This window comes from Pholcus phalangioides, unplaced genomic scaffold, assembly GCF_987345545.1.
Source record: "Pholcus phalangioides strain wild (caught in Gottingen) unplaced genomic scaffold, Ppha-v1.0 ptg000004l_1, whole genome shotgun sequence".
Lineage (NCBI taxonomy): Eukaryota > Metazoa > Arthropoda > Arachnida > Araneae > Pholcidae > Pholcus > Pholcus phalangioides.
This window is the reverse complement of record NW_028301597.1, coordinates 6246170-6270010: the sequence shown is the minus strand read 5'-3', so window position 1 is coordinate 6270010 and position 23841 is coordinate 6246170. Positions and strand designations below refer to the sequence as shown.

The following is a 23841-nucleotide window of genomic DNA, read 5'->3' as shown; positions in this document are numbered from 1 at the left end:
TAGTTTATGTTGCGCATGTAATGCAGGCTTTGAAGTCCTTCTAAGGAAAGGTTCCTTCTAAAGGTTTCCTTCTAAGTAAGGAAAACTTTTGTAGAGGGACCATAAGGTGAAATTTGGTTTTGTTTTACTCGTTACTTTTATTTTTATTTTTTTCAAGAGGAAATTCCTAAAACGAAAACATACCGATTTCTAAAATACCACGGATTTGGTTCAAAGGTGTTCCCTCGAATTCATTTTTGTTTCAACTGAGTATAAAACTCCAGATTCCAATGAATTCAAGTGCGGAGCTATTTTCAACGAGTTCTTCTCGTAGTGAAATCTTTCGATCGAGCTCAGCCGCAACATATTTGTCCCAAGCACAAATACGACGTTTGATATCTAACCGTAAGGGACCACCGGACTATCACATTGCCCCTGCCTGCCGATGAAAAACACTTGAGATGTCTCCCAGCACACATATACCTGCACTGCTTGCAACTTCTGTTTTACTTCATGCACGATATGTGTTAATGATAATTATTGGCATGTAAATGTTGCATGTATGTTTGTGTTTCGCACGCGATGGTAGAAGTCTAGCTTCTCAGGTTATGATTTGATGTCGCTCGCTTCGTAAAAACATAATTTTACCTCAAAATAAACCTTGACGAAAAACATACATAATTCGTGTCCATATATATATATATACAGTCAAACCTCGTTAATGAGTCACTCTTGGGAGAGCAAAAATATTACTTAGTAAGCGGAGTGACTCGTTAAACGGAGTAAGCCATAGCTGTGCCAATTCCTGCCTGAGGGCAACTAGGACTTCCAAAAAGTGACTCGTTAAGCGGAGTGACGTGTTAACCGGATGACGCACTAACGAGGTTTGACTGTATACGCATTATATGAATCGCTTGTTTCAGGAACCCCATAACTCACAAAAAAATTCGAAATTGAGTTTAAACTGGTTTTTTGTAGTTGAAATTGATTGACGCTTCTTTTGGTGCTGAAACCCGCTAACAACATTCTGTATACCCCAGTTTGACGTCCTTGAAATATTCATTTAGTACAGAAACAAGTTAGTGTAGTTAAAATTTTTCCCAAGTATCTTAAAATTTGAAATTCTGCACTTGAGGAGTTTCTGAAATAAGCGATCCATGTACAGTACATAATATATGTATAAGGCCTATAACAGATCTTCCCAATTAAAGGAGTCTAAACCCATTTAGGTATAAGTAGGAATAAGACTGTAAAAGCGATAAAATATTCTTCCAACCATGAGACGAGACCTGCCTACGCCGTGTTACGTCACGTCAAACGATTTTATTCAATTCTTTAATTCCTTTAAGTAAAACTTATTGCGCATCGAGAATAGCTCGTCAGCGACTGAGCTTCTGGCCTTCATAGCCTAAATAGATGCTCGAGCATCTATTTAAGCTATGAAAGCAAGAAAATGCTCTCAGAAACGTTCTGCATTAAGCCAATGTCAGGGTGTTCCCCCCGATGAGAGCCTTAGACATTGGCTATGACTTTATTCATTTTTGAATTCTTCGATTTCTTTTTGAAATTTTCATTGTTCATATTTTTTTTGGTTTCCAGTTCAAATAATTAATTTGTTTTCTTATAAAAAATTGATATTTTAACACACACACATATATATATATATATATATATATATCGTGTTTCATAATAACGGGACGCATAATCTTCATATTGAAATTTGGAGTTTCTTGAAAAAACGTTTTTTCCACCTCTGACTTATAATAAAATAACTTTAGTTTCGCATTTGCGCATGACGTTAGCGTGTGTCGATGCTGGCTAGTGTCGTGAAAGTTGAAATGCAAACATTTTCTATCACGAGTCGAAGAATGATGCTTATCCTTAAAAAAAAATGAATACAAAAATGTGTAAATAGCCTTCTATATGTGCCGAGCACCCAAATATTATAAAATAGTTTATTTCGTAATCGAAAGATTTATAATGCAAAGTAATACATAGTCGTTCCATAGAGATTCGTAAAAAGGGGCTATTGTGACATTATCGATTTTTTTTGCTGAAATAAACGAATAAAAAGCATGTTTTCCTATTCCAATCGCACACGTTAGCATGGTGTGTTTTAAGTGCATGCCTCGCTTCTTGCATCTCGTGCCATCGTAGTGGCCACGCAATAAAGATCTGAGCTTGTGTGTTTTTCTTTTTTTTTTACTTTTTTTTTCATCCGAACTAGTGTGAAGGTTGCTACGAAGAGCAAGTTGCATTGTGGTATTTTACTTTGGGTGTGTGGATCTCTTTGCGGACACCCTCGTACCCATTGGAAACTGATTGATTATCACCCTTACCGACTGAGTGTTCTTTTTTGTGTAACTTTTGTTTTGAGTGTAGCATTATGTTTCCCCTCCCTTTCTATTTCCTTTTTCTGTTCTTTGGTGGCTGAAAGTGTTCCACTCTTACACCAATTCCCCAATATTCCCCAACTGTGTTCCGAAAAAGTAAACGGTATATGTGCACACAATAAAAAAAAAAGAAAAGAACGCACGATATGCAGGTTTTGAGACTGGCTTAACGGATATAAGTTTTTGTCGTGCTTATTAGCGACGATAATGACGAAGCAAAAGCAAGAGAAAAAAATGAATGAATGACGTTTAACATATTTTACGTTGTAGATAACGTGCGCGCCGTTCCCTTCCAAACTGAATTGGCCAAAACCCCGGCAACATATTGTATATTCACAGAGACCAGTCTATTCAGTAGCTTCATTTATATCGAGAATATGTCTTCCTTGCGTACAAATACGTTTCATCAACCAAAAGTTATTTTACAATTTTTTTTAAGTTACAATATATTACAATTTTGGTCAACTTTATGTTTTTATTTTCATTATTGTCATTATTATTGAGTAGATATAATGCAAAAAAAGGTTAATGTACACCCAAATGATTCCCTTTGGTAGAAAAAAACCACATCAGAACCCCCATCTCTGTCGGATCTTTTAAATGGTGTGTAATTGTGATTTGCCCTCCCTAACAGACCACAACGCTGATCGGTCTGCTCAAGACCGCTCGTCTACTTCGTCTTGTGAGGGTGGCCCGTAAAATCGACCGCTACTCGGAGTATGGTGCCGCCGTGCTCTTGCTCCTCGTAGCTGCTTTCGCGCTCATCGCTCATTGGTTGGCATGTATTTGGTACGCAATCGGAAACGCAGAAAGGCCCATGCTGGTCCAGAAGATCGGATGGTTGGATGCTCTGGCCGAACAAACGCAGCAACCTTACCATAACGACAGCCACGGAGGACCTTCAATCAAATCAAAGTATGTGACGGCCTTGTACTTCACTTTCACCTCGCTGACCAGCGTCGGATTTGGAAACGTAGCTCCCAACACCAACATGGAGAAGGTGTTTGCCATCATCGTGATGCTCGTCGGATGTGAGTTTATGTGTTTTTTTTTTCCCCTTTTGTCTCTTTTTCATGAAAATTCGCGTATTTGATTTCTAATAACCGTTACCGAATGCAAACATAACCGTGACAATCGAAATCCTAACACTGCCAACATCGCGATAAGCCCCAACCCCGACGATACGGTGCAATGCGAACTGTACGTTGCCCGGGCTGTTACCAGGGCGACTATAACGCATTGCTTTATTTTTCGGAGGTGGGGACCATTTCAAAGGAAATTTTCGACAGCCCAAAATCGTCACAATCCGATTCCTTTTATATACTGAACTTACTATATACATTTCTTAGTTACATCTCTAAAAGGACTAAAAGGACCCCTACTCTATATACTGCTCTAGTTCTTTCCAAAATTAATGTCGTAAGTACAAGGATATACGTAAATATCATTGAGTGATTGGATAAGAAAGCGATTTCAATATGCAAATAACGATGTCGAGTTGAATGGTGTTATGTCCGATAACGATTCACTGTACAAAAAATTACTCACACGACACTTTAGATGAAAATATTCAAGTGGTAGGCTGACGTTATATCAGGTTCAAAGAAAATTTAATTAATTAGAATAAAAATATACACATTTAAATAAAATGAAATTAAGATCGCTTATATATTTTGAATTAAGGTCAGTTTTTTATGTTAGATTATTTTCCCCTACGACAAAGAAATCATACGTGTGGAAGATTGCCCACGATGTTATGCAATCGGGATTTTAATTTAAAGAAAGGCTACATATATATATTTATTCACAAAAGACGTTGCCAATTTTCTTTTTTTCTTTTCTGTGGATTATTCTCTCTGTCATTGTCATTCATGAAAACAACTCCACACATGTAGGACAATAGTCCAGATACCGATTCCTTGTCGTCCAACTTCTTAAACATCCTTCATGACCAGTAAACCACATTATTGACCGAACACAATCGTCATGTGACTGCATCATTTGTTGCAGTCATGGCTTCAAATATGTCCATAGCAGTGGAAAAGTCAACATGCGTACTGTGAGACAAAAGTTACAATTACAAGTACTCTATGTCTGTCTATGTCGAGTTTGTCTCTTTCAGCGCTGAGGCCCGATGAGAACGATGAAAGTTATGTCGTCATCACACACCATGTTAGAGCGAAACGCAATTCCTAAATTATTTACTGATGAGTCACAAGTTTGCTCTACACCAGGGCTAGACAAACCTCAAGCGCCACGTCCCACGGCTCCATAATCCGACAATGCATATTGGCGCATGTGAATTTTTCTGTATGTGATTTCTAAAACAGTAGACTGTTTTAGAAATCATAGACCTATGAATGGCACAAAATTTTCTGGTTTCGTGTATCTTTCAACTTAGGAAGGGATATAAAATCCCGGAAAAGTAAAAAAAACATTATTTATTACAATTTATCTTGAGAACATCATCATGCTTGGCTCTAGGCTGTCACCTAATACAACAGCTTTTCTTTCGATTTATCAATCCCTGCTCTGCACCTAGGTATACGATATGTAATCCGTGGACACAGAACAATGCGAGCAACATCATTTTTTGCAATCGTCGTCGCTGAAGAAACAGAACGATACGTAATCAGGCAAATGATACCAGTACGTATCTTTTTACTATGCTGATGAGGTGGTATAGGCTTTATTTTATTCAAGTTGCCACATTGATCAGCAGATGTTCAGAAACGTGGGATTGGTGGGAGAAACTTGGGTTCTCGTAAGCAGTGGATTGCGCAAGATTTTCTTCGGGAGGGGTAGAGTATGATTTCTTTTCCTACTCGGTTGTATAAATACAAAAGCAAAACAGTCTTAGCTCATGTGCGGAGGAGATTAAAACCCAAAACCTAGCGCTTGCGAGTCATTTGTGATACTTTGTGCTCATAGCAGATGTGGGTTCTCCAAACGGGAGGGATGGATAACCGGAGTTGAGGAACCCCGTCTCCGGTAATGAACTTTCTGAATTTATTTTAAAAAATAATCAAAATAGTAGCAATCACGAAACACGGCAATCGAAATTTTTTTAAGAATCAGAAAAATGATTAATTATTAAACAATCAATCATTTATAGCAATTAAAAAAATGTGCAGGTCATTCAATCTGCCTACTTTTGAACTACTTAACCAACAATCGACCAACTAAATTTTCATCTCAACAAATTTAATTACAGATTGACCCCCTCGATGAATAAGTTTTTATGTTGCGTTTTGATCCAACCTTTCATCCTATCTAGGTATTGGATAATTCGAACTTTTTTGCTGTCCCCTTGAGCTTCGAGTATTCAACAAGTTTCACTTTACTTACAGAACATAAAAATTCAAACAGCTGTCATTATTACTTCAAAATGTAGATTGAAAAGATGGCAGCATCAATAACACAAAGTAACACGAGACGAGTATAATTCCGACTACATAAGTGTGTTAGAGCCACGCATACATGCACCCACACGACACGTTCCTGCGTATACACATTCGTTAAAAATTCCGCAGAGGAATATGAGCGAGGTGCATGTACGGCTAAGTAATAGTAGCGAGTTTAACGTAGTAGTAGCCACATTATGCGGTCGTATGGGCGTCGTACTGAACTGGAATCACGAAGATCCGGGTTCGAACCCCGTTGGCGGCACATTGGTCGTCGACCGAAGTATGTTTTCTGCTGTTTCCACATTTCAAAGCGAGAATGCGAGCCGGTCTCCGATTTGAAATAATCTTTTCGCAGAGAGCAGACAGACCTTCAACACGATATTTGCATAACATAAAAAAAATCAAGTATTAACGATCTTCACTTCAAAGTATGGAAGTTAGATGTCAGCACCAGTATAACACGAAACGAGCATTATTCTGACAACGTAAACGCGTTAAGCCTACACATACACTCAGGATAACATTCTGACATATACCAATTCGTTTGAAATTCCGCAGAGGAAATGCGTAAGAGGTGCACGTACGTTTAGGTAGTATCAGTAGGTCAAGTAGTTGGTGCTTCGAAGTCGCGAAATCCTAACTGATAATGTAATTCGCTGCGATTGTAAATGCTGCCGGAATATGAAAAAAAGGTCAAAATTTGACAAGCTATTTTAACCCTCTGTGGTCCAGTGTGTATTTGAATACACATGCAAATATGTGGTAAAAAATAATAATAATAAATAAATAAAAACCATTGCACACCTATTTCTTTTTTTTTTTTTTTCAATTCTTTGGTATTTTAGAAAGTGCATCTCTCAGTGTCATTTCAGAACAAAATACGGCTACATAAACAAATACAATGCATCTTTTATCTAGAAAGAGTTGGCATCTTGTCGATGTTAATTTTTATGAGCTTCTGAAATCGCACGCGTTCAGAGATTTACGAAACTGCACAGAATTGAAGGAATCGGAAATAAAATTCACGGTAACAACTTTACTAAGCAAGATTTTATCGGTTTATAGATAACAGTAAAATGAAGGAAAACAATGTATTTCACCCCTTAACTGGCAATTGTAACTAACTTTTAAAAAACAATCCACCCTGATTAATTAAATTGCGGTGGGTATGTCCGTGTTATTTGAATTAAAATATGCTAATTCATCTATTTGCATCAATATTTGTAAAAAAAAAGTTCAATATGTTACTAGAGAGGGGGGAGTGAAACATTAACTGTTACCCTAGAAAAAAAGTTGGTGTCTTCAGCGTGTTGGCCGTATTTTGACTACAGTGAAGGTGATTTATTTTTAAAAAACGAGACGAGGTTACATTTCTTTTGCAAATGACCAAGTCTGTCATGAGGACAATATCAACAGCGTACAGGATAAGGTTGATTTCAGTGAAATTGTTGATGGAAATAACACGAATATTATGTTTACAGAAAGACTTTTCAATGTCTGCCAAAAAGGGGGAGAAAATGAGAGTGGGGAGGCACAGGATCTGTTTGCCAAAATTCCTCAAGCAACAGAAAAAGGATCTGTGAACCCATCAAACATTTCTTACCCATTAAAAAGCAAACACTGAACTTAAATGGTTTTATGCATGATTGATAATGAGCTATAAATAATAGTTTAATTATTTTTCTACGTATTTCAATTATATCTAATTTTTAATCCAATTATTCAATATCCAAGTGCTTCCTGGAAAGGACCTTTGTGCTTGTGGGTTGTGCTGATTTTTCTGCAGTACTGATTCAAGCATTTTGATTGTTTCAGTTAATACTCTAGTTGTACTGATTTTATCAAGAGCAGGGTTTTCTAAACATATTTCAACTTTCCTTTCACTCACTTTTTTTCAGAAAAAAAAGGTTCTCTGTACCCAGGCCCGTCATTTAGGGGGGGGGGAGGCCCTGGCTTTTCAAAATACACTAAAAATGGTATATATATATATATATATATACATACATTGAGTACGTGTACTTTGCAACAGAAGTTGAAATGACGGCCCTGTCGGTACCACCGTTTTCTAAACAACCCATAAGATCTTACATTGTATTTGTAGCTTACGTAGTAGAATCAAAACCAGGAAGGAGTTGTGGGACCACCATCCCAAAAAAAATTCTGTCTATGGTTCTAAAGACTCGGTTTAGTAGCAGAAATAGAGTCCAACCCAACTATACTTGTGTATTATTATTTGGATAACTCAAAAAGCACTTTCTACAGCAAAACGATCATAAAGAATATGATAGTTTCCTAAAAAATTAGGAATTTATTCCAAGTGTTATTTTTTTTATCATGAGAAAACTAATCTAACCTAAAATTGGCTTAAATCTTCAATAACCGCTATTTTTTTTCAATCATATAATTCTTATTTTAATTTCTTTAATACGTGCAAGAATACCACGTTTTCAAATAAAGCTCAATTTGCATAATTTTCGTGAAGAGAAACACTATCGGCATATTTGAATTTTGCTATCACTTTCACGTCCAAGTTTCACCTAATAAAATCCACGAATATTCCTCATTATTTTTCAGCGAATTTGAATCCGTCGCTTTACCCTTGAAAAACAGTGTACATTGGACTATCAAGTATTGGCTTGTCGTTATTTGAATAGTGTCAGGTTGGTATTGCAAGGGATAAAAACTCGGTAGCGATATTGCAGAAGCAGAGCTTTCGCCACGTCGGAATCGAAAATCAAACACATCCAGAAAATACGTGTACACTAATACTGTGAATCTAACTACAACTACTTTCAAAGTTGTAGTTTCGGTCAAGTGCCGCTGTGGTGGTCGAGTGGTCATAGTGACGGACTCGCATCGCGGGGACCCGGATTCGAGCCCCACCGTCGCCACAGTGGTGGTCGGCGGAAGTTGGTTTTCTGTGGTTCCCAACTTCGAGGTGCAAATGCGAGTCGATCTCCCCGTTAAAAAGTCTCGCCAAGGAGAGCAACAGGCCTACAAACAGTAGAAATATACAGTCACTACACATCACTCACTTCACTTCTGAGATATAGATGGCAGCACTGAAAAATCATACACAACACTAGATACTCAGACTGTTAGGTACACACACTTACAATTCCGGCACAACTCGCTAGGTAGTAAATTGCCTATGGCGATAGACCTGAGTTGTGCTCGGTATTTAAAAAAAAAAAAAAAAAAGTTTCGGTCAAGTAAATCTGAGAAACCAATAACAACAGCTTTCTTCATCAAATGCACGTGTTGTGTAAACTTCTCACTCAAACCGTTTCCAAAATCAAAAACTTCGAGCTTTCCCGGATTTGATCCTTTGTTGGCCACATTATGGGAAGTAGATTAAGAAAATTATAGTATGTAAATATATATATATGAAGAAAAATATGGATATGATGATAATAATAATAAATAATAATGATAAATCATTCAGTAGAGGTCATTTTAGTTCTAATTAAAGATTTTACAAAAAGTACTGTTTTTATACTTTGCTAGCCAAGGAGTGGGTGATGCATCTAGATTTTGAGCCCTTTATCTAAGATGCTAATTTTTGATTGATGAAAAGGTCCTCATTGGACTTCTATAAATTTTGCAGACGTATGTGACCGACACAGAAGGTTAGGCTTATGTGTTTATGATTTGACGGCAGTCACCGAGAGCAAACACAACAGCTGGTTCATCTGTTGGTTCAATTTAAAGTCCTTGGGTGTCTCCTTGTCAAAGTAGCCGATTGATGGCGTATTAACAACTCGTATTAACATTCTTCAACATATTCAAGTCTCTCTTCATAGCTCAAGCCTTGCGTGCCAACAAGAGCACGCGTAGCTCTTCTCTGCAACCCCTCAACCAAATCTATGTCCTTCTGTAGATATGGTCTGCAAAACCTTACGGTATACTCCAGTCCAGGACCAACTAAGCCTTGGAAAAGCGGAGGAATCACTTGAGGAGAACGTGAAGAGACCTTTTTAAAAAATGAAACGGAGTATTCTATTCGATTTTTTGACCACTGCTAAACGGTGTTCAGAAAAGCTAAGCCGCTCCTCAATAAGAATACCCAGATCGGTGATTCTAATTGCATCCGGAATAATAACACCATTCAACTCGTAAGTGAAACATGGTTGTCCGAACCAAATGAGCGACCATGTACTTGTCAAAGCTAAACGTCATGCTCCATTCATTTGGCCGTGCTGCAGTCTTAAAAAACGTTGACCCGATTTCCGAGAACGAGACCTTATCAACTTCAGCCCTCACTTTAACTAACACGATGTGACAACGATAGGCTATTAGTTTATTGAAAAGAATTGAAAGAGAGAAGTACAGTGACCTCTCACTTATACACCCTCTCATTTAGACGTTTCTCTCAATTACAAGACGATTTTCTTCGTTTCCGGCCAAAAATATAGGAAAACTAGCTATAACACCCGGCGCTGCCCGGGTTTTCTTTCTTCAATGAGGCTTTTTGGATATCACGTGATCTCTCTTTCTTTGAGGGACATACAAACCGTACCTAAGTTAACCAATATGTGCGACTTCCTGCGTGACTCATGAAATAAACAAATCTGGATTTAAAGAAACGTAGAAATGGAAATATTTTTCTTCCTTTTTCAAGGGGCGCTGGGTATTTCGATCCCCCCCCCCGAACTTCAGGTTATCCATCTGCCTATTTAATCTTCCAAAAATGCTTAGCTAAAGCTGTGGAATTTTTTCGCGCGCGATGCACTTTACGGCAGTGCCGTCTTAACGCATGGGCCCATCCGGGCACGGCCCGTGGGCCTCAAGAGAAGAAGTGCCTCACAAAAATTAGAGTTGGTTGAAATTTTCTAAAATTTACCAGGTAGGACCTCAGAAAAACCAACTGGCCAGGGGGGCCCATGATGCTCTTAGGACAGCCCTGTTTTACGGGCCCATAATTAATTTTAAAACAACCTAAATTATATGAATTTATGCAGTTGAATGCTAAAAGACAATGCGGAGACATTAATTTTCATGCTTGAGAACATATAAATGTAAAGTTGAAATCAATGTGTTATTGCATGAATATCCAACTCGAAAGTAGGTCCGGCTAATGGCTTCATATTCAATTTTCTGGCTTCGTATCTCTAAGCGAACTCAATATATTTAAAAAAAATCAAGAATTCAACACAATTTTTGAAATTACAGATGCAGCAGAAAACCTCATTAAATCTTCGCATTTCTACAGTAAAATCGACAATTTTAGCACTGATTTCTATGAGGATCACCCTTTTCCTGACTCTCAAAGCGATGCTGATGATGATTATGACGTCTATTCAAAAAGCCTCATTACTGAAAGTATATTGAAAATGTGGCAAACCATTATAAAGGCATAAACTATTATACATATACTAACAGAATTAAAGAAGTGACAAACCGTTGTAAAGGCATATACACGTCTGAAACGCATTGCTAGGGAACCACGGTAACCAAAGTAAACGTTCGGAAAGTGATTGTTGAGGCCCAAAAACCATTGTTGCCGGACAGTTTTTTGCCCATTTGGGGCACTTGCCCTGCTCTGACGAAATTTTAAAGTAGCCTATCGTTCAAGTCGGGTCCCATTTGGTATATAAGCAAAATTTGGCGACGATCGATCTAAAATTGTAGATTTGTATAGAGAACATACACACACACACAGAAAATCAATTTTATATATATACTAGGGGGGCTCTGCCCCCCTGCCGCCTTTGGCGGCCAACCCCCCCCCCCACTTCTCTCCCGGACATATCTTGTTTATTTCGTCCCACTTCATCAGCGTGCTATGGAAAAGGGGAAAGGGACGTGTGAAAGCATCAGCCTACTGAAGAAGCGAATTTTAATGAAAATAATAATAAAGGAACAAAAAACAAATGAGATTCATCAAGTATCCCCAGAAAACTTCCCCATGGGGGTCCCCAGATTCAATTCGCTGAATTTCAGTGGGGCCCCACACTGGATATATCTTGGGCTACCGATGTGTTGCAAATTTTACAATGTTAAACCACAAAAATCAATGAGATACATTCGGGGGCACCGAATTACAACCTGCCAACATTTCCATGAAGCCCTGACCTGCAAGCTTGTCGGACACCCCCCTGTGAGAATTTTTCATTTTTATCAATTTTACAACGAATAAAATCCAGGGCCCCACATCCAGTAGCGGGGACACAATACGCAGATTTTTTGTGGGGCCCCAGACTGGCTATATCTCGGGTTTCGGCTGTGGCAAATTCTACAACAGAAAAGAATGAGATTCATCCAGGGCCCCCAAAATCAAACCTGTAAACATGGGGCCCCCCGACTTGGAAGCTTGTTGGTCATCCCCCGGAGCGAGTGCCATGAAAAATTTTCATTTGTATTCGTTTTACGAACGAATAAAATCCAGGGCCCCCAAACAATTACCCGGGACACCAATTCGCATACTTTTGGTGGGGCCCCAGACTGGCTTTATCTCGGGGTTCCGCTGTTGCAAATTCTACAACAGAAAAGAATGAGATTCATCCAGGGTCCCCAAAATGAAACCTGTAAACATGGGCCCCGACTTGGAAGCTTGTCGGTCATCCCCCGGAGCGAGTGCCATGAAAAATTTTCATTTGTATTCGTTTTACCAACGAATAAAATCCAGGGCCCCCAACCAATTACCCGGGACACCAATTCGCATACTTTTGGTGGGGCCCCAGACTGGCTTTATCTCGGGCTTCGGTTGTTGCAAATTCTACAACAGAAAAGAATGAGATTCATCCAGGGGCCCCAAAATGAAACCTGTAAACATAGGGCCCCCGACTTGGAAGCTTGTCGGTCATCCCCCGCAGCGAGTGCCATGAAAAATTTTCATTTGTATTCGTTTTACCAACGAATAAAATCCAGGGCCCCCAAAATGAAACCTGTAAACCTGTAAACATAGGGCCCCCGACTTGGAAGCTTGTCGGTCATCCCCCGGAGCGAGTGCCATGAAAAATTTCCATTTGTATTCGTTTTACGAACGAATAAAATCCAGGGCCCCCAACCAAATACCCGGGACACCAATTCGCATACTTTTGGTGGGGCCCCAGACTGGCTTTATCTCGGGCTTCGGTTGTTGCAAATTCTACAACAGAAAAGAATGAGATTCATCCAGGGGCCCCAAAATGAAACCTGTAAACATAGGGCCCCCGACTTGGAAGCTTGTCGGTCATCCCCCGCAGCGAGTGCCATGAAAAATTTTCATTTGTATTCGTTTTACCAACGAATAAAATCCAGGGCCCCCAACCAATTACCCGGGACACCAATTCGCATACTTTTGGTGGGGCCCCAGACTGGCTTTATCTCGGGCTTCGGCTGTTGCAAATTCTACAACAGAAAAGAATAAGATTAATCCAGGGCCCCCAAAATCAAACCTGTAAACATGGGCCCCGACTTGGAAGCTTGTCGGTCATCCCCCGGAGCGAGTGCCATGAAAAATTTTCATTTTTATTCGTTTTACGAACGAATAAAATCCAGGGGCCCCAACCAAATACCCGGGACACCAATTCGCATACTTTTGGTGGGGCCCCAGACTGGCTTTATCTCGGGCTTCGGTTGTTGCAAATTCTACAACAGAAAAGAATGAGATTCATCCAGGGGCCCCAAAATGAAACCTGTAAACATAGGGCCCCCGACTTGGAAGCTTGTCGGTCATCCCCCGCAGCGAGTGCCATGAAAAATTTTCATTTGTATTCGTTTTACCAACGAATAAAATCCAGGGCCCCCAACCAATTACCCGGGACACCAATTCGCATACTTTTGGTGGGGCCCCAGACTGGCTTTATCTCGGGCTTCGGCTGTTGCAAATTCTACAACAGAAAAGAATAAGATTAATCCAGGGCCCCCAAAATCAAACCTGTAAACATGGGCCCCGACTTGGAAGCTTGTCGGTCATCCCCCGGAGCGAGTGCCATGAAAAATTTTCATTTTTATTCGTTTTACGAACGAATAAAATCCAGGGCCCCCAACCAAATACCCGGGACACCAATTCGCATACTTTTGGTGGGGCCCCAGACTGGCTTTATCTCGGGCTTCGGTTGTTGCAAATTCTACAACAGAAAAGAATGAGATTCATCCAGGGGCCCCAAAATGAAACCTGTAAACATAGGGCCCCCGACTTGGAAGCTTGTCGGTCATCCCCCGCAGCGAGTGCCATGAAAAATTTTCATTTGTATTCGTTTTACCAACGAATAAAATCCAGGGCACCCAAAATGAAACCTGTAAACATGGGTCCCGACTTGGAAGCTTGTCGGCCATCCCACGGAGCGAGTACCATGAAAAATTTTCATTTGTATTCGTTTTACCAACGAATAAAATCCAGGACCCCCCAACCAATTACCCGGGACACCAATTCGCATACTTTTGGTGGGGCCCCAGACTGGATATATCTTTTGCTTCCGCTATCGAAATTTTTCAACGTTAAAGCAGCAAGAAAACAATGAGATCCATCAAGGGCCCCTGGAAATGAAAACTTTTTACTTATACGTGAAATCTTCCCCGGGTACCCCGACCCTGTGTTGGGAGCACTGCTGTTGTGTGTGTATATTATACATATATATATCTCTCGGCATGGACCTCCCCCCCCCCCACAAAGGAAGGGCTGACAGGGGCCACAACGATTCTTATCACTTTTTGATTTTTCACACTATAAATTAATCACAGAGGTGCCCCTGAAAAGCTGGTTTGGGGGCTCGAAATCTAAATTCCAGCCTAAGGGCTCTGCTGTAGCATGTAGGAGCCTCTTGGTACATGCACATAACATGGTCCCGATGGGTCAAATGGGTCCCGATATGTGAATATCGACCCAATATCGATATATGATATATGATATCATATCGATATATGAATGTACGATATATGAATGTGAATATCGATATATGAATAATCGAAACCGACTTCCGTAACAGATTTCCGTCACTCACCCACTTCCGTCACTCGGTTGCTTAGCAACAGGCCCTTTTCGAGTTTGTTTGTGATTTTATATTATAGAATAGATATAGATAGATAATGCTATTATACTTTTTCATTTATATATACGACTTTCTTTTATATGAATTTTTCACTTTTCGACTCGTTTTTATCAACTCTGTTTTATCTCCCAATTTATGAGTCACAGAAAGTTTCAATTTTTCGCTTTTTTTCCCTCAAAAAATGCCTTTTTTTAAGAGTTTAAAAAAGATTATATCAGCGAAGAAACTATTATGTGTTACTGTATTTGTTATATTTGTGTCAAAGACCGTATTCTTTTTCTCTTCTTGGGCTACATCGCTGTTTATGACTGACGTGAAATCAATCTGAGTAGGTTCTCTTTGGAGGTTTTTCTTGCATTCTGTGCACCTCATGATGGGATAATAGTATTCATTCATTATCACCTTGTCCAGTGGGGCTTATCAGTGTTAATAAACCATTCGCCTCCACGGGTACTAGAGATTTCAGCTGAAGGGGTTAGTTCAGTGTTTCTCGAAGTGTGTGTGCCTCACTACTCCTAGGGGCGTCGCGGCGAGTTGGAGATATTAATTTGTGTGGCTATTATATATAAATACTTCGAAAAGTGGGGTTTCTTTTTTTAAATATCTACTAAAATATTCCGGACAGTCGCAGTGTCGAACCATAAATTGGGGTAATGGAGCTGCGGGTGACAAAAGTTTGAAAACTAATGGGTCAGTTAAATTGATGTGATGAGTGAATGGAGATAGAAGTTACAACCAATAGCAAGTGCTTTAGAAAGGTAGCACATTTTTATATTCGCTAAAGACGGCATTTCATTTTGTTCTACTCATTCCAGCCTACGTTATAGCTTTGCTACATTTAAATGGGTAGATGAAAGCAATCGTTAATTCCATTCAAAATTTAGCGAAAAACGAAATTTTGATAACTGAGTTACAAAAAATGCAGGATATAGCAACAGAAAATGCAAAACAACGATGAAGAAGGTAATGATAAGAAAAAAGAAATGAATATAAATAATTATAAATGATAATAATAAATTCTCCAGATATTTCCCAAAATATTAGATTAACCGATAGAAAAGGTGGTTATCAAATAATTTGATAAAGAAATATATTATTCCGTGTTTTACTGATGAAGCCAATGTCTATATGTTTCGTTGATGCACTTGCATCTAATCCATCGATTTTCATGTTATAGATATTGATGCTACAAATTTTGAGATTTTAAGTAACTGCATGTCATTTGAAAACTTTTTGTAATTGAAAGTATGTTTCGAAAGTCAATGGTCACGGAGATATCCACTGTGCAAACAATTTGAGATAGCGTGTACAACGATACTCACAAGGGACTGGCAAAACGTATAATTATAAAGGAGTTATAGATAGAATATACATATGAGGAGTGCATCGGGACCAGAGAGTGTGCCCTCTGACATCCAGAAAGTCTTTCTTTGATGTGGCTGTGGTTTTAATAGTTTCCTTATACCTATTTAGACGATTTTTTGCCGTTGATTTTTCTTGAAACTTTCATGGCAGTTCAAAATGCCCGACAGAAACTTCGTAATTGAAAATTTGTTTTGTGAATATTTTTTTCTTCTTTGTTTCAGCTCTCATGTATGCTAGCATCTTCGGTAATGTATCGGCTATTATCCAGAGGTTATACTCTGGGACAGCGAGGTATCACACGCAACTATTACGTGTGAAGGAATTCATTCGTTTTCACCAAATTCCGAATCCGTTGCGTCAAAGGTTAGAGGAGTATTTTCAACATGCGTGGACGTATACGAATGGTATCGATATGAACATGGTAAGTCTCGACTATTATTTCACTGTTGGAGCTCCTCCCCCTTCTTTCATCATTTGCCTTTGCAGGATTATTACTGGAATATGAATAAATCTGGTGAAAATCATTTTTCCCTGGTACCATTTCATGATGCTCACACATTCGTGATTTCCTTGTCTTTCAGGTGCTTAAGGGCTTTCCGGACTGTTTGCAAGCTGACATATGCTTGCATCTGAATAGGAATTTGCTCACCAACTGTCCGGCTTTCAAAGGAGCTAGTCCCGGTTGTTTACGCGCTCTTTCTTTGAAGTTCAAGACAACACACGCTCCTCCAGGCGATACACTTGTTCACAGAGGAGATGTGCTCACAGCTTTATATTTTCTATCCAGGGGTACCATAGAAATACTTAAAGATGATGTTGTCATGGCCATATTAGGTATCGAAACGTCGCAGAAAATTTCTATTTCTACATCTAAATTTGTCGAACTTGCAAAAAAAACCCACAACCCCTAAATAAATATTATGTAGTCTAAGTTGAAAGATCAGAAAATGTTTCAGACGAAAGAACAAATATATACAAGCTCACAACAATTTAAAAATTGTTCAAGCGGTACATATTTTTCCAAACAAAGCTTGAAAATTTAAAGTTGTATTATAACAAGTTATCATGCATTAGAGCTGCGCCTAGAAAATGTTGAGAGATACGATGTGACTCTCCACTGTTCATCCAAAGTATGATAAACTGGATACCCCCCCCCCCAAGTGAAGATGAATTTCGGAAAGAAAATTAACTTGCCTCTGCGAGGAATCGAACCATCGTCCCCTCGCAGTCCGAGCGAATGCTCTACCATTAAGCTGCAGTGGACTAAAATTTTCTTCACTCAGAGCAGTGTTTTTCAATGCGCATAAACATTGTTTTAAATAGGGAATTCAAGAAATATTTATGCGCATATCTCTTTTACACAAAAATATTAGAAAAAATAACCACAAAAATATGGCACCCCTGTTATCACATAACAAATAAAACAATAACTGTCTGGAACAATTCTTTTAGTAAAATTGGTTGTTGGTTTTCAACTGAAGTTCAGCGTGAAAATAATATGTTTTAACACCATATATTTTTTATTTTATGCTGCACACCAGTGTAATATTTTTCACGTCTCAAAATACTGTACTTATTACTATGCTCATACGTTTGCCGCAAAATAAGTTCTTATAAGCACTAAAAACATAATAACCAGTATTTCGTCGCATAAAATTAGTATGCAGTATAAAAACAAACAAGATACGGCATCATACCATATGTTGTTCATTTTCATACTGCACACTGGTTTGAAACCATCAACCAGTTTCATTTCAGGGATAACAGATAGTTTTGTTTTTAGTTGATAGGTGGCAACAGTGATCCCAGAGTAAAGCTTTTTGTCTCGTGTATAATAATAAAGATATTATTGTAACCGTGCCATTTTTGGGCGCCCGTTACCTTTGTGAATTCCAATTAAATATATTGATATAATTGAATAAAAATGCGTCGTAACGATATTCAAATTAAATATTCAAATAAAAATTACTGCCAGACATAGCACAAGATTCCTTAAGACCCTTCGACTTTATTCACGCCATCTAAATGATCATGATACACAACAATCATACCATATCGAATAACACTCTACTAATAACTAAACATTGTTAATTAATAATTCAAGATACTGAAAAACTCTCATTCACACAAACTATTCAACAAATTACTCACCCGTCTTCTTCCATCAAGGCTTGGCCCTTTTCCATTCTACGCGAGAGAGTTAGAAAAACTCAACGATCCTCCGCAAAAACTTGTCCTCTCTCTGACAAAAAGCCTCGTGTGTTTTCACACAAAATTGATGAAGACTTCTGCTATTGGACGAAGGCTATCGCCTGATTTCAGTAAGGGATTTCCATTGGCTCAGAGGCACAATGTCTGTCAGGAGAGAGTTGTGATTGTGTTATGTAATAAGTACTTATTCGGTACTCAAGTGCGTCGTGGAATTCCCTGGTGAGGGAAAGGTGAGCACACGTGTTGCTTCTCACGTATGTATTGATGTGTGATTTGTGGTTGCTCGATGGGAAGGAGAGAGGGGGAGATTGAGTGTAGGTGCACTCGTGACATTATTGTTACACTAAAACTCGTTTTACCATCTGCAAATAATTTAAAAAATCGAACCTCGTAATGAGTTGTCCACCACAACTATCCTACCGGCTGTTAGATTCAAGTTCAACTATATTCATATCGGCACGCAAAAGATTGATGAAATTTTGCGGCAAACATGGAAAAATTGTAGTATTGTGGCGACGTCTGCTGCACTTTGTGTGAACAGTGGAGAGTGACATTATTTCTCTACCTGTATTTCACCATCTGGGGAGGAGAGGGTTATTGTCGTTAAAGAACTATTAGCTAAGTTGAGTGAAGAAGCTTGCCCATGAGGCGGTCCCCGTTCAGACAGCTCTAAGACAGCGTTTTCCAACATTTTTGATATCGTGAACACCACCCCCCCCCCCCGTAGTGAAGGACAAAGCATTGCGGACACTTTATAGTGCATTTATGCTCCGCGGACCCCCGGCAGCAAAGGTCTATTCAGATCTAGTTTCCCCCCCCCCCATAAAATCTAAAATGCATCGTTTTCTATATATAATTTGTATAATCAATCATATATATTGCTGTCCCGCCCCTAGAGGCATACAGCGGGTTCTGAAGTTCAATATTTCAATCAATCCCTCTCAGCACAAAGAGTCCAATTTTCTCAGAGATGTCTAAATATATATATATACACACACACACACATATATATATATATATTTTTGGCTATTTAAGCTTCCCATTTATTCCATTCCATTCCCCCCCCCCCTTTCCGTTTACTTCATCTCTATATCAAAAAACAACGAATAAAAGTATAATTACATCCAAATCAATTGCACAACAATAAGCAAAACAAGTAAATAAATAAAAAATAAATAACAAAGAATGGGGGAATATGAAAATCAGGGCTTCGACAAAATATAGATCATAATTCCGGACCGGAGCTTCCAATTAACAAATCGCCGGAAACAATATTAAAGATACGAAAGATCACACGAGACTCTATACGGTTACAAAAACACCATCAAAGCGAACAGCCTGTTCGCGAGGAAAAATAAATAAATAAAATAATAAAATACATAAAAATAATAACAATCCCCTCAGCTTTTGGGGTTTTATAAAGAAAAGAAAGATTATCCACTATGCAAAACAACAACTTCACTCTGTAAAAATAAATACGAAATATATGCCCATAATCTCATGGGATAACTTAAAAATATAAAACTCAAATCAAAATGTCACAAACTTCAGTATTCACACATTATTCGCAATATAGTTAGGAAAAGTTCTCTCCTCCCTTTTTCTTTTTTTTTTCACTATTCCCTACCAATATTCGAGATATATCTCCATTGATTTTCTGATGACTCCTATGTAAAATTCATAAATTTCCTTGTTTCTTAAAAGAGTTAATATGTCGAGATTTCTTTTATCCGGAGGTATGATTATCTCTCTTTCACTTTTCCAGTAACGACAATCGTACAGGTAATGTCTTCTTCTTGCACACCTTTCACCACAAAATACACAAGAGTCATCTTTCTGGTGTCTCCACCCTTGATAATAACCAAAAGCGCCGTGTTCGGTCAGTATCTGGTTAACATAAAAGTTGCCTTTAATCCTGCCACAGCTTACCTTCGGGTATAAGTAATATGTAGCACGACCTTTAGTAGAGTTGTCCCATAGGTTTTGCCACTGGATCATGTTATCGCGATTTAATAAAGTTCGTATCTGGAACTTTGAATATTTACAGTGAATATCGATGGTAGTCTTCGTTGTACTTTCTTTAGCCAGTCTGTCTACAAGTTCATTGCGAGGGTTGCCTACATGGGCTTTTACCCAATGTAATCTTATTCTGATCTTTTCTTGCAGTTGTCTAATATTTTTGATAATATTATCTGTCTTCTTTAATGATTTCAATTTTTCTAAGGCTGACATCGAGTCGCTGTAGATGTCGATTTGAGATAATCCTATCTCAATTGCTTTTTCAATTGTCAGCTTTATTGCAAGCAATTCTGCCATAAAAACTGAAGTATTATCTGACAATTTTATTTTATCTTGATATAAAATGTTCTCTGCTTCAAATATGATATAGACCAGGCCAGTCCCAAAGTCTGTTTTTGATCCATTTGTGTATGCTGAGTATCTGTTAGTGTATATTTCCTCTCTGTCGTAGTTTAGAATTGTCATTTTCCACGGTTCGTCAAAATCCTGATCTTCTTCTTGAACCTCGTTGGCTTGTATTTGTCTCGTTCCTATTTGAATGGGCATTCTAAGTTTAAACAAGGTGAACATCTTGTGTATGCTTCTTGCTTTGTAGAAAAGGGGCACGCAGCCGGAAAGAACCTGTAGAGCATGCCCTGAAACACTGTCATAACATTTAGTGACAATCAACAATGTTGTTCGCTGTATCTGTTCAAGTTTTGATTCCAAGTATTGTAGTTCCTTGAACCATACTTCTGCTCCATAGAGTACCATCTTTTCCACGCAAGTAATGTATATCTCTTTCACCACTATTGGAGATAAGCCCCACGTGGCCTTAACAATTCTTCTTAGCTTTTGAATATAACCATTCACTTTATCTAATTTCATATCTAAATGGTCTGTGAAGTTCATATTATGTGACAGCAAGACACCCAAATAATTTATCTTATTGACATGGGGGATACTGTTTCCCATTAGTCTTATGGGAGGATAACGTCTCACTTCCTGGCCTTGTTTGAATATTGCGTATTTACATTTATCAAAGCTAAGAGTTAATCCATGGGTCTGGCACCAAGTGTGTACTCTATCTAGTATTGGAGTGGATAGTTGCTCGATGATGCTGTAATTCGTCGACCTAAGTAAAATTATGACATCATCGGCAAATGCCTGAATTTGTTCGTGCTCATCTAACTGCATTTCCAATAGGTCGTTGATCAATATAAGCCAAAGTATAGGGCCTAAAGATGAGCCCTGCGGCACACCTATATTATAGTATTTAACTTCTCTCGAAGCTCCTGCAAATATACTTCTTTCATTTAAGAAATCCATTACCATGTTAGCTAGTGGTATTGGCACTTCGTATTTGTTCATTAGACTTCTTATTCCAGACAATCTAACAGAGTTAAACGCACTCTTCACATCCAGAGTGATGAGGCATGTGTAAAAGCCTCTTCGTATATTATTCTCTATGTTCTGGATCAAAGCATGCAAGGCGTTATTAGCACCCCGGCGTTTTCGAAAACCATACTGTCGGGGACTCAATTTTCCGCACCTCTCCAAGTAATTTGTTAATCTTCTCGTCAACAATTTATCTAAAATCTTCCCCCAGATGGGAAGGAGGCTTATTGGACGGTATGACTCTGGTCTCCGTAGGTCCTTGCCATCTTTGGGTATATAAACAATCCTGGCCACTTTCCATGGTTTTGGAAAGATACTGTTTTTGACACAGTAGTTTAAGAGTTCTAAGAATCTTTTTCTGTCTGCAATATACATTTCTTTTATCAATTCCAGAGTTATTCCATCTGCCCCAGGAGCTTTACCAATCTTCATTTGTTCGATGGTACTCTCTAGTTCTACCCCTGTTATTTCGGCCTCTCTATCTACCGTCGTAGCTTCGAATGGTGTCATGTCGTCAACATCATAGGTTGTATTTCTGAAGTGATGGCTGTCCAACTCTGCCAATGTCTCTTCATATGTGTTTGTAATTGTTCCATCTAGTCTTCTTACGCCACTTGCCACAGTAGGCCTATTTATCTTGTTTGTTAAGATTCGATATGGGGTGCCAAAGGCATCTTTGACCGATATTTTTTCCAAATAATCCCTAAGTGATCCTCGCTTCGTGTCAATAATCATTCTTTTATATCGTGTTTTTTCTTGTTTATAAAGCAGCTTCAATCTTGTTCTTTCATCACTATTCCTTTCCCTCTGAAATCTCCTCCTAAGGGCTCTTATTTGTTTCCTTTTGATCTTTAGGTCTATTGTCCACCATTTGGCGTCTTTCCTTCTCTTATAAAATTTACTTTTGCTTTTCATCGCAGCCTCATAAAGGCCATTCTGTGCTTCTGTTATGTATGAGTCAATATTCGACTCCTTTATTTCTATTTCTTGCAGTTTATGTGCAAGAGTGCTGATTTCCATTCTTAAATTCAAAATGTCAATGTCAGCCATTCTCAAGGTTTTCTTGAAGTACGGTGTTGGGACACTAGTAGAAACTTCAAACAGCATAAGTGTATGGTCACTAAGCGTTTCATGATCCGAAACCTGCCAATGGAGAATGTCAGTAGTAGGTATGTTCTTTATAAGTGTCAGATCGATCCAACTAATCCCATTTGTGGAAGAATATGTTGGATTACTTGCAGGGTCATTTACGACTATCAAATCAAATAGATTGATATGATCCAACAAGGTTCTACCCCTGCTATCCGTTGGTCGTGGACTCCATGCTCTTGATTTTGCGTTAAAATCTCCACAAATGACATATTAATATATTTGTATATCAAAGAATTGGAGCAATAAATTACAATTTCAAAGCATTAAATGCGTCATTCATGTAACGGTAATAAATGAAAATGATTCTGCGGACCTCTAACAAAGTACTCAAAGTACGCTGACGTCATCGGGGCTGATGCAACAGTACTGCTAATTTGAGACGCAAACCTCGAGGTGCCGTGCGGTTAAAAATTTGTGTAGCTCTGGACTCGGACATTTATTTTATTTATTTATTTATTTATAAAACAAAGCTACAGGTTTAAACCCAGTTACAGCTTGCAGTAAAAATAAAAATTTGCACAGAATAGAAAAAGCGACATGATAAAGTACACAAAAGACAAATAAAAAGTAACAAAGAATTACGCCAAATACAAAAATTCTATACAAAGATACCACGTCGTGTGAATTCTGGTTTGAATATTCTTTCAGTGATTTTTCTACAACAGTGTATGGCAAGGAAAAACCAAACAAAGATCTTAAGCAAAATTTTAGTGCAAAAATATTTTCTTCTGTAAAATGTTTCGATACGAGACTTTTTTTTTTTTCACTTTTTAACCGTACATGATCCAGGCTACTGTTCCATCGACTATTGTCAATTTGAGCCGTTACTCTAGTTAAGAAGCGGGACCGTGTCGAGGAAAGCTTTATTATCACTATATAGAAAAACATACAGTAGCCTAGTGTTTCACAATGTGGGCAATATCGTCTCCTGGTGGGCGGTGGAAAGGTCCGGGGGGGGGCGAT

At 38.6% G+C, this 23841-nt stretch overlaps 1 protein-coding gene across 4 annotated transcripts in view; it reads left to right on the top strand.

Annotated features, from left to right (window-relative positions):
* The window catches only part of LOC149086498 (voltage-gated inwardly rectifying potassium channel KCNH2-like), a 327715-nt gene that overhangs the window by 254889 nt on the left and 48985 nt on the right, over positions 1 to 23841 (top strand). For all 4 annotated transcript variants that reach the window (XM_089255950.1, XM_089255949.1, XM_089255948.1 and 1 more), the window contains 3 exons: positions 3007 to 3403; positions 16341 to 16540; positions 16701 to 16953. In XM_089255950.1, coding sequence (XP_089112076.1) covers positions 3007 to 3403; positions 16341 to 16540; positions 16701 to 16953 — 850 coding nt within the window. The remainder of the gene's footprint in view (positions 1 to 3006; positions 3404 to 16340; positions 16541 to 16700; positions 16954 to 23841) is intronic.